This window comes from Pongo pygmaeus, chromosome 17, assembly GCF_028885625.2.
Source record: "Pongo pygmaeus isolate AG05252 chromosome 17, NHGRI_mPonPyg2-v2.0_pri, whole genome shotgun sequence".
NCBI lineage: Eukaryota > Metazoa > Chordata > Mammalia > Primates > Hominidae > Pongo > Pongo pygmaeus.
This window is the reverse complement of record NC_072390.2, coordinates 64,913,785-64,927,366: the sequence shown is the minus strand read 5'-3', so window position 1 is coordinate 64,927,366 and position 13,582 is coordinate 64,913,785. Positions and strand designations below refer to the sequence as shown.

The following is a 13,582-nucleotide window of genomic DNA, read 5'->3' as shown; positions in this document are numbered from 1 at the left end:
GCAATCTGTCTTCCTTTTCTAAGAGTTAAGATTTGGAGGCTTTTTTTTTTTTCTTTAAGTTCTGGGTAGGATACATGTGCAGAACGTGCAGGTTTGTTACATAGGTATGCGTGTGCCATGGTCGTTCGGTGCACCTATTAACTCATCCCTCCCCTCGCCCCGCAACAGTTCTCAGTGTGTGGTGTTCCCCTCCTTGTGTCCATGTGTTCTAGTTGTTCAACCCCCACTTATGAGTGAGAATAAGTGGTGTTTGGTTTTCTCCTCCTGTGTTAGTGTGCTGAGAATGATGGCTTCCAGTTTCAACCTTCCAAGGACACAATCTTTCCTTCACCCAAGGACATGATCTCATTGCTTTTTATGGCTGCATAGTATTCCATGGTGTATATATACCAGACTTTTTTTTATCCAGTCTATCATCAATGGGCATTTGAGTTGGTTCCATGTCTTTGCTGTTGTAAATAGTGCTGCAATAAACATACGTGTGTGTGTCTTTATAGTAAAATGATTTGTATTCCTTTGGGTATATACCCAGTAATGGGATTGCTGGGTGAAATTGTATTTCTGGTTCTAGATCCTTGAGGAATTGTCACACTTTCTTCCACAATGAACTAATTTACATTCCCATCAACAATGTAAAAGCATTCCTATTTCTGCACAGCCTCACCAGCATCTATTGTTTCTTCACTTTTTGATAATCACCATTCTGATCTGCATGAGATGGTATCTCATTGTGGTTTTGATTTGCATTTCACTAATCAGTGATGTTGAGCCTTTTTTATGTTTGTTGGCTGCATAAATACGTCTTCTTTTGAGAAGTGCCATATCATTTTCCCAGTTTTTGATGGAGTTGTCTGTTTTTTTTCTTGTAAATTTAAGTTTCTTGTAGATTCTGGATATTAGACCTTTGTCAGATGGGTAGATTGCACAAATTTTCTCCCATTCTGTAGGTGAGGCATTTTTATAGTTATTTTTCTTTTTAATATGTGTCAATCAATATGCCTAGGACTTACAGAGAAGATGGCCCCGTACAGGAATATGATGGTCCAGGACTCAGGGATGCCTGGCTGGTGCCTCACTAAGTGCCCCTCTTCCCTGTGACCTTCTTTTTCCCCTCCATGTAGCTTTATCAAAGTACAGTTGACAAAAATGGCATTTAAGGTGTACAACTCGATGCTTTGATGTACATATACATTGCAGAATGATTATCATCATTAAGCTAATTCACATACTCATCATCTGTCACCTCACAGTTACCATTTTTGGGGATTTGTTTTGTGGTGAGAACGCTTAAGATCTACCCTCTTAGCAAACTTCAACTATACAGTATGCTATTGTAAACTATTGTCCCCATGCTGTAGGTTAGATCCACGGAGCTTATTCATCTTGTAACTGATTTTTCAATACCTCCCCATTTCCCTTCCCCCGACCTGTGGTCTTCTTAAGGAACAATTGCCAAATAGTAACTGAAGTTCTAGATTTTCATTGGCCCAAGCCCTCTCCCTCCCAAAGCAGAGTTCTGGGTGGGAAACTGCAGTTTCGGGTGATGCTGCTGGCTCCAGCTCTCCCTCAGCCACTTCCATGTCTAGGGGTCTTGCCATGCTCTGATTGATTGATCCTTGCAAAGTAAAGACAAGAAGAGAGCAGAGAAAGAGCCCAGTGCTTTAGAAGGAATCTTCAGCTCTGGTTTGGTTTGCTGATCCCTAGACTGGGAAAAGAGAGGGGAGATGCATGCATGGTATGTGGCTTTTGACCCCCAGTGACTGTGTCTGAGCAACAGCTAGTACCAGGTAATGTCTTGGACCCCGACCAGTCAGTACGATGTGCTTTGGGGAAAGAGGAGAGAAGTAGAAAGTGGGGAGGGTGGGAAGCAGAGGGGTAAAACTTCCCTTCCCTCCATACCATGCAGGCCGTTTCTCACTTGAATATAGTTGAAGCATAATTCTGTGCACTAGTTGAAGTCTTCCTGTGGTCAGTGGGTCTGTTGACTTGCAGTGATAGATTCTTCACAGATACCAAAGGAAGCTGGGAGCCTTGTGTCTGAAAAGGTTATTCTCTCAAGCTTTTGCTGGTGCAACACAACCAGCATCATATGTTCCTGCCTTCAGTGTGACAACTCAGGAGGAAACAAGATCCTGATTTAGCAGAAGCAGATGTCGCATAAAATACTTTAACCATGACAAAGTGAAACTGTGAATTAGTCATTTAAGTATTTACTCTAGTGAATATCCAAACAGATGTGCTCATATAGAAAAGAAAATAAGCTCCTTCCTTCTGTCATTGGACCACATGTGCATGTCACTTTATAGTGTTCTTCCAGTTTCTAGCCAGGTTGTTGCTGAAATATCTTGGCTGTGTATCTTGGATCTGAGCTTGGAAGGCACCTATAGTGATGTGGGAGGTAAATCCCTGAAGGTTGCTTTAGGACACTGGGAATCTGTGTGTAGACTGTGGAGCCCTGGTCCTATGTCCAGTGTCCTGAACTGGCCCAGTGAACCCATGGCAGGCACACACGGGCCCTACTATATAGTAGTCTATATTTAGCCCTTTTGGTGGAGGATAAAGTTTATATATCTAATGTCAGGTGCCCATTGGCATCAATGAAGCCAGTTGGCTTTATAGGGGGAACATAACTACAAGATACCTTGTATTTCTCAGCTAACTATTCTGCAAATTCATGTAAAGATGGTTGCTGAAATTATGTGGAACTTCATCCCCACCACTTAAAAGCAGCTCAAAGCTCCAGTCCTTGCCATATGTTTCCTGGGGGCCCAAATCACCCCTAATTGAGAACGTCTCACTTAGAGTAAGGTCCTTGTGTTCTGTGGTGGCCTGTTGGTAGTAGAACCCCAAGAATCAACTACATTTTACTTACAAGGCTGGCTGACTGGCTGGCTTTGCATCTAAGCCAGGCTTTTGGGAGTGAAAGGAACCATGGCATCTTGTCAGACTTCTGTTCTTCCTGTTCCCTAAGTCTCTACTGTGTGTCCCACTGTTGCTAAGTATCCTTGAAGCCCAGTCTTCCTGTGTCGCTTATCCACTCTGGAACATCAAACAGCTGCCTGTGTTGAGAAGCCTCCATGATCCTGTCCCACTCTACCTGTCCAAACCTACTTCTCATTATTGCTTGACATGCCTTTTTTGTTTCAGGTGTTTTGGGTTTTATTGTATCAGTTGTTCTTATTCTGAACAGTAGGTACAAAAGATACGAACACTGTTGTGTCTTAGGTTGGAAATGTGCATCCTCAGACTTTAAGAAACTCCAGATTGAGACATGCTTGGATGTGGATTGAATTCATGGTCAGAAGATGAATTAAATGGAAAGAAAAAAAGGCAACTTGTGCTCGAAGCCTCTAAGCAGTTGCTGAGACTCATTCAACTCTTGTAGTTGTGCTTGGATCGTTCATACAAAGGCCATTTTTATCTGTTCTTCAGGTTCATTCAGGGGAGTATAAAGGTTTACAACTTTGACAGTGGGGCTGGGTGTTGAGGGAGGTGACTAGGAAGCTGGTGGCCTTGGCATCCTTAGGGTTTTTTTCTGGGATTACAGGAGCTGGACTGCAAGGGTCAGAGGTTCCATCATCTGAACTGCTGTCCTCTGGTGAAGATTTCTTTCCCAGCTGCTCAGTTGACCACTGTTGGTACCTGGATTGCTTATGCTCCAAGAGCATGTATTGGAGTCATCACATTAATGATACAGAGGAGCTTACTACATTGTACATGTTATCTACGTTATTTCATTTCTGTTTCTAAGACTTTCTTTTTCTTCTGCATAAATCCTACCATCTCTGCAAGCCTTTCCCAGTTAATCCAGTCCCCATGCCACTGTGCTTCCAATCTGTACCACACAGTTGGACATTTAACTTTTCAAAGCTAAGTTGTAGCTTGTAAGCTACTTGAAGTAAAGGCAGTCTATTTCCTTGTTGTGTATTTGCTTCCTCACAGCCAGCCTAGTACCCAGTAGATATTTTGGTATTGATTTTGATGGGACTCTTTATGACATCTAATATGAATGTTATAACTTCATTGGAATCCATAGAACATGGCAACTAAGTTTGGAGCCTGTAACTCCAAAGCAACAATTGCTAGTTTATACCTTGCCCCTTAAACAATTGGAACAATACACCTATAAGATAAAAAAAACTGATTTTAAGTAACATAGTGTTTCCACGAATCTGTTGGTATTAACTGTTGTTGAAGTATACCGCTAAGTAAATAGACAAACTGACCTGCTTGATGGAGGATGTTGGATATAAGCAAGTTATATTGTGGAGTAAATGTTAAAGTAAATATTTTATTTTGAAGGGAATTCTTTACTCTGACTTTGAGAGGTGCTCTCTTGGCTTAGACTTTGAATGTGGTTCAGGCTGTGAGAATTTGGTCATTCTTGTCCTTTCCTGACTCATACCACTAGCCTCTTTGGCAAAAAGCAGTGTGTAGTTTCTTTGTTTAGGGTAGAGCATTAGTTTCCAGGGTGGTGACTTTTCTTTGCTGGTCTGAAGTCATGCTGTCTCCAGTTTCCTCTGTTTCATTCTCTGCTCCTCCTCAGTTTCACCGGGGTGTGTGATCCACTGCCCTCATTTCCTTGTTGGCAGTGGGTCCTTTGGCACCTGCGGCTGCTTCATGGGCAGTCAGGGTTTGCCTGTAGGCCCCGAGAGGCTTGGGACTTGCAACAGAAGTTTACCGTCCTTCCCTAAGCACTGGCTTGTGTCATTTGATGACTACTTATTCAGAACCTGGAACTTTCTGCCTGTGAGGTCAACATAGCCATCATGCTTATTGCCTGGAGAGGAAGCCCTACATTCTGCTGCTGCTGCAGTGATGATTTTTAACAGACCAGAACTTACATGTCTAAATGAGTGTTGTTGTTGAGTGAAGTCACCTTAGGATGATGATTTAAATAACACCGTGATTTCTCAAGAAGTTTGGAACTTCTCTTATGGTTGAGTTCAAAGCCATTTTATGTTATATGTGGCCCAAACAAGTTTTATTAGTACAATTAAATCTTTATTGAGGACTTTTGATGGACCACATAGTGAACTTGGACTGGGAATCAAAAGAATGGTAAGGCACGGTATCTGCCTTCACTGTGCCTGCAGTCTGGCGGAGATGCACATGTGAACCACACTAGCACAAGCCAGCATGCACTGGCCTGTCACAAGAGAGGTGAGATCAATTCTCGGGATGCAGAAGTGGGAGTGATGACATCTGTAGGGAATGGGGGTGGGAGGAAAGTCAGGGAAGACACCAGCAATGAAATATTGGGAGGATTTGAGAAGAAAGATAGGGGAGGAAGGACAAGGGAACCATATCAACAGCAGTGTTGAAAATCTGGGGACTTGCCTGGGAAATGAAGTCATTTCGTTGGACTGACAATGCATACTGCAGTGTTGGTTTCCCTTCATAGGTGGAGCCAGGCCCAGCATAAGCACTGGCCCTGTGGATGGATGCCAGGTGAGGCTGGCAGGTCTGCTGGCCCAGGTGTTGTCTCCCGCAGGAGCTGGGAGCAGACGTTGTCTGAAGGTAGGGGTATATTGTAGCCACGCTGAGGAGCCAGCATAGAAGCCAGTGTTGGGCCTAGGGAGCTCCAGCGGGAAGACACTGGGGAGAGACATTGAGGAGAGGAAATAGAAATGCATGGCAGGGCAAAGGGGGTTTGATGATGACGGTGATGATGATTTTTTGAGAGTATGTATTGTGAACAAAGTGGGAAAGGACTTGGGCTTATTTAAAGTGGACAGACTGGTGCTGGGGCAAGTGGGTACATCATAGAAATTAGGATGAAGGAGAGATGGAAATGGTGACCAGTGGAGATCGGCCTCAATGGCCTTCAATATAGACTAAGAAGTGTGACCTTGATCCAGGAGGCTCTGGGAGCCACAATGATCCTTCTTGAACACGGAGTGACATAGCCAGACCTAAGTTTTAGGAAGAGGGATCTTCTAGCTCTTGGTGGGATGGATTGGAGGGGGGAGAGGCTGAAGGCAAGACAACCTTGGCCTTCACAGCCTAATTTAAAAAGTAAAGAGCAAACACTTGAATCAGGATGCTTCAGATGGGGAAAGGGGGGAATTTGGTGTGAGAGGTAGATGTTGAAAGGATTTTGGGGATGGCTTGCATGTTGGGTGAGCACACAATCCTTGTTTTCCCCAAAGTGCCTAGTTTAAGCCCAGTGTCTCAGCATAAGTGAATCATGGAGCTGCCTTTCTTTAGGTCAAAAATGGCCAAATGTGGCTATTTAATGTAGTCCAACGTAAGGTTAAATGTGCCTCCTTTTCATATGTGGGAAGTGTCCTGGTTTGGACAGTAAATGATTTGGTCCCCCTAGTTAGACATGGTGAGATATGGCAGAACAGTTTTCTTTGAAGTTCTAAGCTTGGTGACTGGGAGAATGCCCTGGTACCAGAAGTGAATTGGGATTGGGAGGTGGGTGATATTGACCTACCTGCTCACCAAACTTGGGACCGACTCACATTTGACTTTCAAATAATTCTGTTCCCTCTCCAAAGATGTAACAGTTTCATCTCTAAGGATATTGGAAGCAAAGAAGCTCTGAAGGTGGTTCCTGTAGAAGCTCTTGAAAGATTGTTTTCAGTGGCATGACCCGTATGGGAGTGTCTAAGTTCTGGTGGATGTGTTCATGAGTGAGGCTCCCTGCACTGTGGGCATTTCTCACATGGGTAGTTAGAGTAGGTAGCTGGCCATCCCAAGGTGCATGGGTCTTGTTCACTTAACTGTATCCATTAACTGATTTCAGACTCTTTCCTGAAAGACAGTTAGGCTCACACATGCTCATCCTTATTCACAGTGGGGCTGGGCTTGGGTGTGTCTAGGGGCTCAGTGCAGACCCACCCACCCATGTGTGCATCCCACAGAGTGCCCAGCAGAACCACTCTCATTCTGAACCCCAGCACATGTGCCTGCTTCATGATTTAAGCAAGTACCAGGTATCTAGTGGAGAAGCAGAAATGTCACGGTGATTAAACTTTTCAGTTTTATGAGATCTTGCTTCAGTCCCTTGAATACACAGGTGAACTGCAGGGCTTGCTGTGCGGAGGAGGGAAATGCAGGGAATCACTCCCACTTCTATTTCATGGGTGGAATTACTAGCTATACCAAAGCATCAGTTCCCAAGGATAAATAAATAGCTTTGTCAGGCCAACTATGACAATAGAAGATACTTCAGTGGAAACACATTTTTCTGAAATGGTTGCACTCAAGATTGTTGGTGAGGGGATACTCTGTGAGAAAGGTTGTGCAGGGAATGTTGACAGATTTCGGTCAGGTGTAGTGGCTAACACCTGTAATCCCAGCACTTTGTGGGGTTGAAGTCAGTGGATTACTTGAGGCCAGGAGTTCGAGACCAGCCTGGCCAACATGGCAAAACCCTGTCTCTACTAAAAATACAAAAAAATTAGCCAGCTGCAGTGGTGCACGCCTGTAGTCCCAGCTACTCAGGAGGCTGAGGCATGACAATCACTTGAGCCTAGGAAGTGGAGGTTGCAGTGAGCTAAGATCACATCACTGTACTCAAGGATGAGTGACAGAGCAAGACTGTTTAAAAAAAAATGTACAGGTTTATATTACTGAGCAAGTCCAAGGCAATAGATCCTGGTTTCGGTTTTTAGTGGCCTAATGGCTACAGAAAGAGTCAGTACCACATCAGTGTGTTATGTACCAGGTTTATGGATGAGGAGATCTACAAACACCAGAGTTACCCAAGTCTCTGTTGTCTTTGATAAAAGCAACACTGGTCTCCATACAGGTTTTTTCCCTTGTTTGGTAAATGTTCTCATGGGGCAGCAGTGTAGCTCAAGGGTCATTTCTGCATTTTCTGCATTTTTCTCCTCGATGGCTTATTTCTTCTCTTTGAGAATGAACTACTCCTTTCTGTGCTTCATTATGAAATCTTGAGGTTTTAAATTCTTTCCAACTACAAAAAAAACTCAGTACTTTAGAAAACTGGGAGAAAACCAAAAAGAAGTGTCGTCCATAATTCTAGCATTTTTTTTTTAAACCACATTTTTCCCTCCCTGTTTCTAAGCCCACCTGCTCAGAGTTACACTGCTCAATTTTGGTGTGAACCTGTCTAGTCTAGCCTTTTGCTTACTTAAACAATGTATCCATAGATTGTTTTTTAAACACAAGGATTATACTATAACATTTTGTAACTTGTGCTTTTTGGTTAATAAACCTTGATTATCTTTCCAAATCAACCCATTAGTCTACTACATATTAGTGACTACAGGATTCCCATGGACGACTGTTTTACTGGAAAGCGGTCCTGATACAGACCGCGAGAGAAGGTTCTTAGATCTCACACAAAGAATTCGAGGCAAATCTAGAATAAAATGAAAGGAAGTTGATTAAAGTAAACGAATTAAGAGTGGCTACTCCGAAGGCAGAGAAGCCCCAAGGGCTGCTGGTTGGCCATTTTTATGGTTATTTCTTGATTACATGCTAAACAAGGGGTGGATTATTCATGAGTTTTCCGGGAAAGGGGTGGGCAATTCCCAGAACTGAGGGTTCTTCCCCTTTTTAGACCATATAGGGTAACTCCCTGAAGTTGCCATGGTATTTGTAAATTGTCATGGCACTGGTGGGAGTGTCATTCTTTTTTTTTTTTTTTTTAGCATACTAACGCAGTATAATTAGTGTTTAATGAGCACTGAGGACGACCAGAGGTCACTTTAATTTCCATCTTGTTTTTGGTGGGTTTTGGCTGGCTTCTTTACCACAACCTGCTTTATCAGCAAGGTCTTTGTGACCTGTATCTGGTGCTGACCTCCTATCTTATCCTGTGACTTGGATGCTTAACTTCCTGGGAATGCAGCCCAGCAGGTCTCAGCCTCATTTTACCCAGCCCCTCTTCCAGAAGGAGTTGCTCTGGTTTAAATGCCTCCAACAACTGCATGATGATTTGTTAACATCCCACTGAACATGAGGCAATTCTCAATTTTTGCCCTTGTAACAACACTACAGTTAACATCCTTATTATTTACTCTTCCCATCCTCAAGCTAGTGTTACTGTAGGAGAGTCTTCTAGACTTGGCATGACTGGATCAAGTTGCTCTCCAGGGTTCATCCATTCTGCAGTTTTGTCAACAACATGAGCATGCTTAGTTTCCTATCTTGGTATTACTAATCATCTTTTGTGTGTGTGTGTGTGTGTGTGTGTGTGTGTGCGTGCACAAAGCTCATAGGTTAGTAGTATTTCACCATTTAATGGTCATTTCTTGAATCATGAGGGAAGTTGAGCATCTTTTCATGTTTATTGGCTCTTTGTGTTTTTTGAGTCTATTTACAAATTGTTCATAGTTTCTTACTGATTTGATAGCTTTGAGAATAATAGATATTGAAACTTTCTCTGCATGTTTGTTAAGGTTTCTTCTGCCATTTGTTTTTGTTTGTGGAGTCTTTTAAAAGAAAATGCATGCTGTCAAATCTGTCAGTCATTTTCCTTTATGGATTCTGAATTTTATAGCATGCTTAAGGTTTTAAATTTTTGAAAAAAGTATTTTTGGAGCCTAACACTCTTGACATTTATTCAATTATTCAATAATTCAATATTAGAGTATCTACTTAATGTGTTCTGTTCCTGCTAATTACCATATCATTTCCTCTTCCCCTTCAGTTCCATTTTGGGCTCTAGTATTTTACTGGCATTCATTCATGATTGCAGCTTTTTAGGAAATTGAATATCACCCTGTTGAAAAGCCTGAAAGTTATGGTCTAGCCAAGCAGCTGACCAGCCTCTTCCAGGAATCCCCGTAGTTTCTGGTCTTTATAACCCTTTTACAGTTCTTTGAGCAGATTGGGTGCTCTTGTGTTTAAAAAAAAAAAAAAAAAAGAAACTGATTGTTAACAAAAGTCAAGGGCTTTAGACACACCCTGCTTTAGTGAGGTGTGTTAGAACGCAGCAGCAGGATGGCTATAATCTTCCTTCTCCATTATGCCGTGTGACCTTGGGCCTGTCCCTCAACCTTTTGTAGTCCCCTCTGCTCACTTTTCAAATGCAAGACCCAGTCTTCCTTTTAATGCTGCTCCCATCACTGTTTCTTGGTTTAATGATTCTTCTGAATTTCAGCTTGAGGCTGCGTCTGCTACTACAGTTTTTTGGCTTATCATTTTTCTCTTCTAATCTTTTCTTCCCATCTTTGAGCCTCTTATTTGAAATCCCTTTAAGGCAGGCATTTATTCATTTGGATTCTTCTTTGTTTCTGCTGGCCCTTATATGTGTCTGCTTCATTTCCTGGTCTCTGTCTTTGAAGCTGAAATTAGAAACCTGCAAAAGCATAACAGATGCTAGAATCTCATGAAGTAACAGCCCTGAAATAGCCCAAGTCTACTGGCACAGGATTTGGCCATAATTCTAGTGAAAGCTCACAATGTGGCTGCCCTGACTAATCACGTTTGTCCCTGTTTCTCACAAACTTTTGAGGATGGTCTCAGTGCATTGTCATCCCCTTAGCCAAAACCCTTGGCTGTTCTAGTGCCATTTCTCCTCTTTCCCTTTTAGAATATTAGCGTTGAAAACTTTGGGAAATTTTCAGTGCAAGCCTATGTATTACAAATAGGCATTTAAATCTGTAGAAGCTGCAAGCAGACACGGAACAGAAGTCAGGGGTGCTGAGATACATGTAACAGGGTGTGGTGGTGTCAGGTGGCTCAGTTGATAAATGGCTGCCTAGTGCCCTGTGAGACTCCTACAAAGACAGAAACAGCCTCCAGCAATGGGAGGAAGGCAGACAGTTGCCAGATTTGGGTTGAAGTTTCGGGGCTACCAGTTACTTTTTGTTGTACATACACCCGTTAGGCTCTCTGAGTATACCTACCCCATAGGATGGTTGTAAGGATTCAGGGATGAGATTGTGTATGTTAATTACTATGAAGTGCCATCTATACATGGTAATAATAGGTGATTAAATTTCCAAGAATGCAAGGATGGGTATGCAAATAAGCTTGAATACGAGTAAAATTTATAAATGCCCTCAGAGACTTTGCAGATACAGTGCCAAAGAACTTGAGAGGAGAAAGCTTCTGTCAGTCTGGGTATTGGAGGGGAATGCATAGCATTGATGTTAGTAAATACTCAGTAGTTGATCAAAGCTGCTATGAGATGGGCCTCCACTCCCTTTATAAACTTCCAGTGCATCTGAATGATAGTAGAGGACTTTGTTTTAGTCTCCTTTGACCTGGTGGCAAGTGGCTGCAATGCATCTATATGCACAGGTGGGGCTGTTGCCCTTCCCTGTCTTCAGGTGGGGCCTCCACTAACTGGGGGAATTCCCTTATGCTGGTGGTACCTGGACACCCAGGCACATACCTGCTGGTAAGCAACTTAAAATGAACTTCTTCATAGAAACATGTCACTATATTTTAGGAATACAGGCTGTGTAGGCTGTCCTGGGAAACTAGTATGGCTAGAATTGTTTCTGCAGAAAAAGTGAATTCTGAATTCCAGACTCAGAACTTGGAACACAGCTTGTTTGAACAGGAAGCCCTCACTTAATGCTATAGGAGGATGGGGGATGCTGTTGTAGGGAAGGTTGTGATACAATGAGGCTCTTTCTGGTTGTATCCAAGAGGCAGCAGCTCCCCTGTGCTGCATTATAAAGCACAGCAGGTCAGTTGTAGGCAGACTTCGGTAGAAAAGTGCTAGGGGAGGTTCTGGGAAGATGGCGAAGGTCTCAGAGCTTTACGATGTCACTTGGGAAGAAATGAGAGATAAAATGAGAAAATGGAGAGAAGAAAACTCAAGAAATAGTGAGCAAATTGTGGAAGTTGGAGAAGAATTAATTAATGAATATGGTTCTAAGCTGGGAGATGATATTTGGATCATATATGAACAGGTGATGATTGCAGCACTAGACTATGGTCGGGATGACTTGGCATTGTTTTGTCTTCAAGAGCTAAGAAGACAGTTCCCTGGCAGTCACAGAGTCAAGCGATTAACAGGCATGAGATTTGAAGCCATGGAAAGATATGATGATGCTATACAGCTATATGATAGGATTTTACAAGAAGATCCAACTAACACTGCTGCAAGAAAGCGTAAGATTGCCATTCGAAAAGCCCAGGGGAAAAATGTGGAGGCCATTCGGGAGCTGAATGAGTATCTGGAACAATTTGTTGGAGACCAAGAAGCCTGGCATGAACTTGCAGAACTTTACATCAATGAACATGACTATGCAAAAGCAGCCTTTTGTTTAGAGGAACTAATGATGACTAATCCACACAACCACTTATACTGTCAGCAGTATGCTGAAGTTAAGTATACCCAAGGTGGACTTGAAAACCTCGAACTTTCAAGAAAGTATTTTGCACAGGCATTGAAACTGAACAACAGAAATATGAGAGCTTTGTTTGGGCTTTATATGTCGGCAAGTCATATTGCTTCTAATCCAAAAGCAAGTGCAAAAACGAAAAAGGACAACATGAAATATGCTAGTTGGGCAGCTAGTCAAATAAACAGAGCTTATCAGTTTGCAGGTCGAAGTAAGAAGGAATCCAAATATTCTCTTAAGGCTGTCGAAGACATGTTGGAAACATTGCAGATCATCCAGTCTTAAGGTTTCAAAAACTCTTTGACATTAGATTTCACAACTGCACAATTGAACTTATTGGCCTGTAACTTATTTACTAAATGCCCAGTGCTATTTATATACTACAGTAATTTTCTGTTAAGAAGGCAGTTGTAAAGAATGTGTTTATATAAACCTAAAAATGCCTTTTACTGCTAAGTGGGAAGATGGGGGAAATCCATGGAAGAGAGATTTAAGACTTATTGATTGTACATCAGTCTCTTCATATCACATATACATATATATATAAAACTCTAATGTAGAATAACCTTGTTAAATAAACCATGATGATTTATTAAAAAAAAAAAAAAAAAAAAAAAAAAGAAAAGTGCTAGGGAACTTTTCTGCTTTGATTTTTAAAACCACATTTTGTAAACCTTGGCTTACAGAAAATCCCCAAGAAGCCTAAAAAGGGTGGAGACAGCCACAGTAGAAACAGGAGCAGAAAGGCGAGATGGTTTGATTTTGGCGGTGGTTTCCCAGTTGAGTGTAAATTCTGACTGTGGAGCACATGGATGTTAGTTGATGAGTGTGGTGACAACTCAAGGAGAGATACTACCTAATATCCTATGGCTGTCAGTTCCTGGACTCCCGTCAGCAATGGCTGCATTTTTATGAGCAGACACAAAGTGTGTCTTACATGGACATCATTTGTTAATTTCCCTCAGAGGGAAATTTTTTTTTTTTTGAGGGTCTTGCTCTGTTACCTAGGCTGGAGTGTGGTGGCATGATCTTGGTTCACTGAAGCCTCAACCTCCTGGGCTCAAATGATCCTCCTGCCTCAGCTTCCCCTGTAGCTGGTGATTTGGTTCCTCCTGGAGTGGAGGAACACCAGGGTTCTTTGTCCTCATGCTGGTTTAGATAAAACAACATGGACATATGTGGAGTAGTTTTAAGGAGTAGATAATTTAATAGGCAAGGAGGAAGCTCCCTCAGAGACAAAGGGAGTGGGGCTCCAAAGCCGAGAGAGGGAACCCCAGTTGGGGTGGAAACCAACCAAA

At 42.4% G+C, this 13,582-nt stretch overlaps 2 protein-coding genes across 4 annotated transcripts in view; both read left to right on the top strand.

The window, feature by feature from the left end:
* Positions 1-13,582, top strand: part of MYO5B (myosin VB) — a 367,801-nt gene that overhangs the window by 90,786 nt on the left and 263,433 nt on the right. The window lies entirely within an intron of this gene.
* LOC129018814 (ER membrane protein complex subunit 2-like) lies at positions 11,665-12,909 on the top strand. The gene has a single exon (XM_054460699.2). The coding sequence runs from the start codon at positions 11,676-11,678 to the stop codon at positions 12,567-12,569; it is 894 nt and encodes a 297-aa protein (XP_054316674.1). The 5' UTR covers positions 11,665-11,675; the 3' UTR covers positions 12,570-12,909.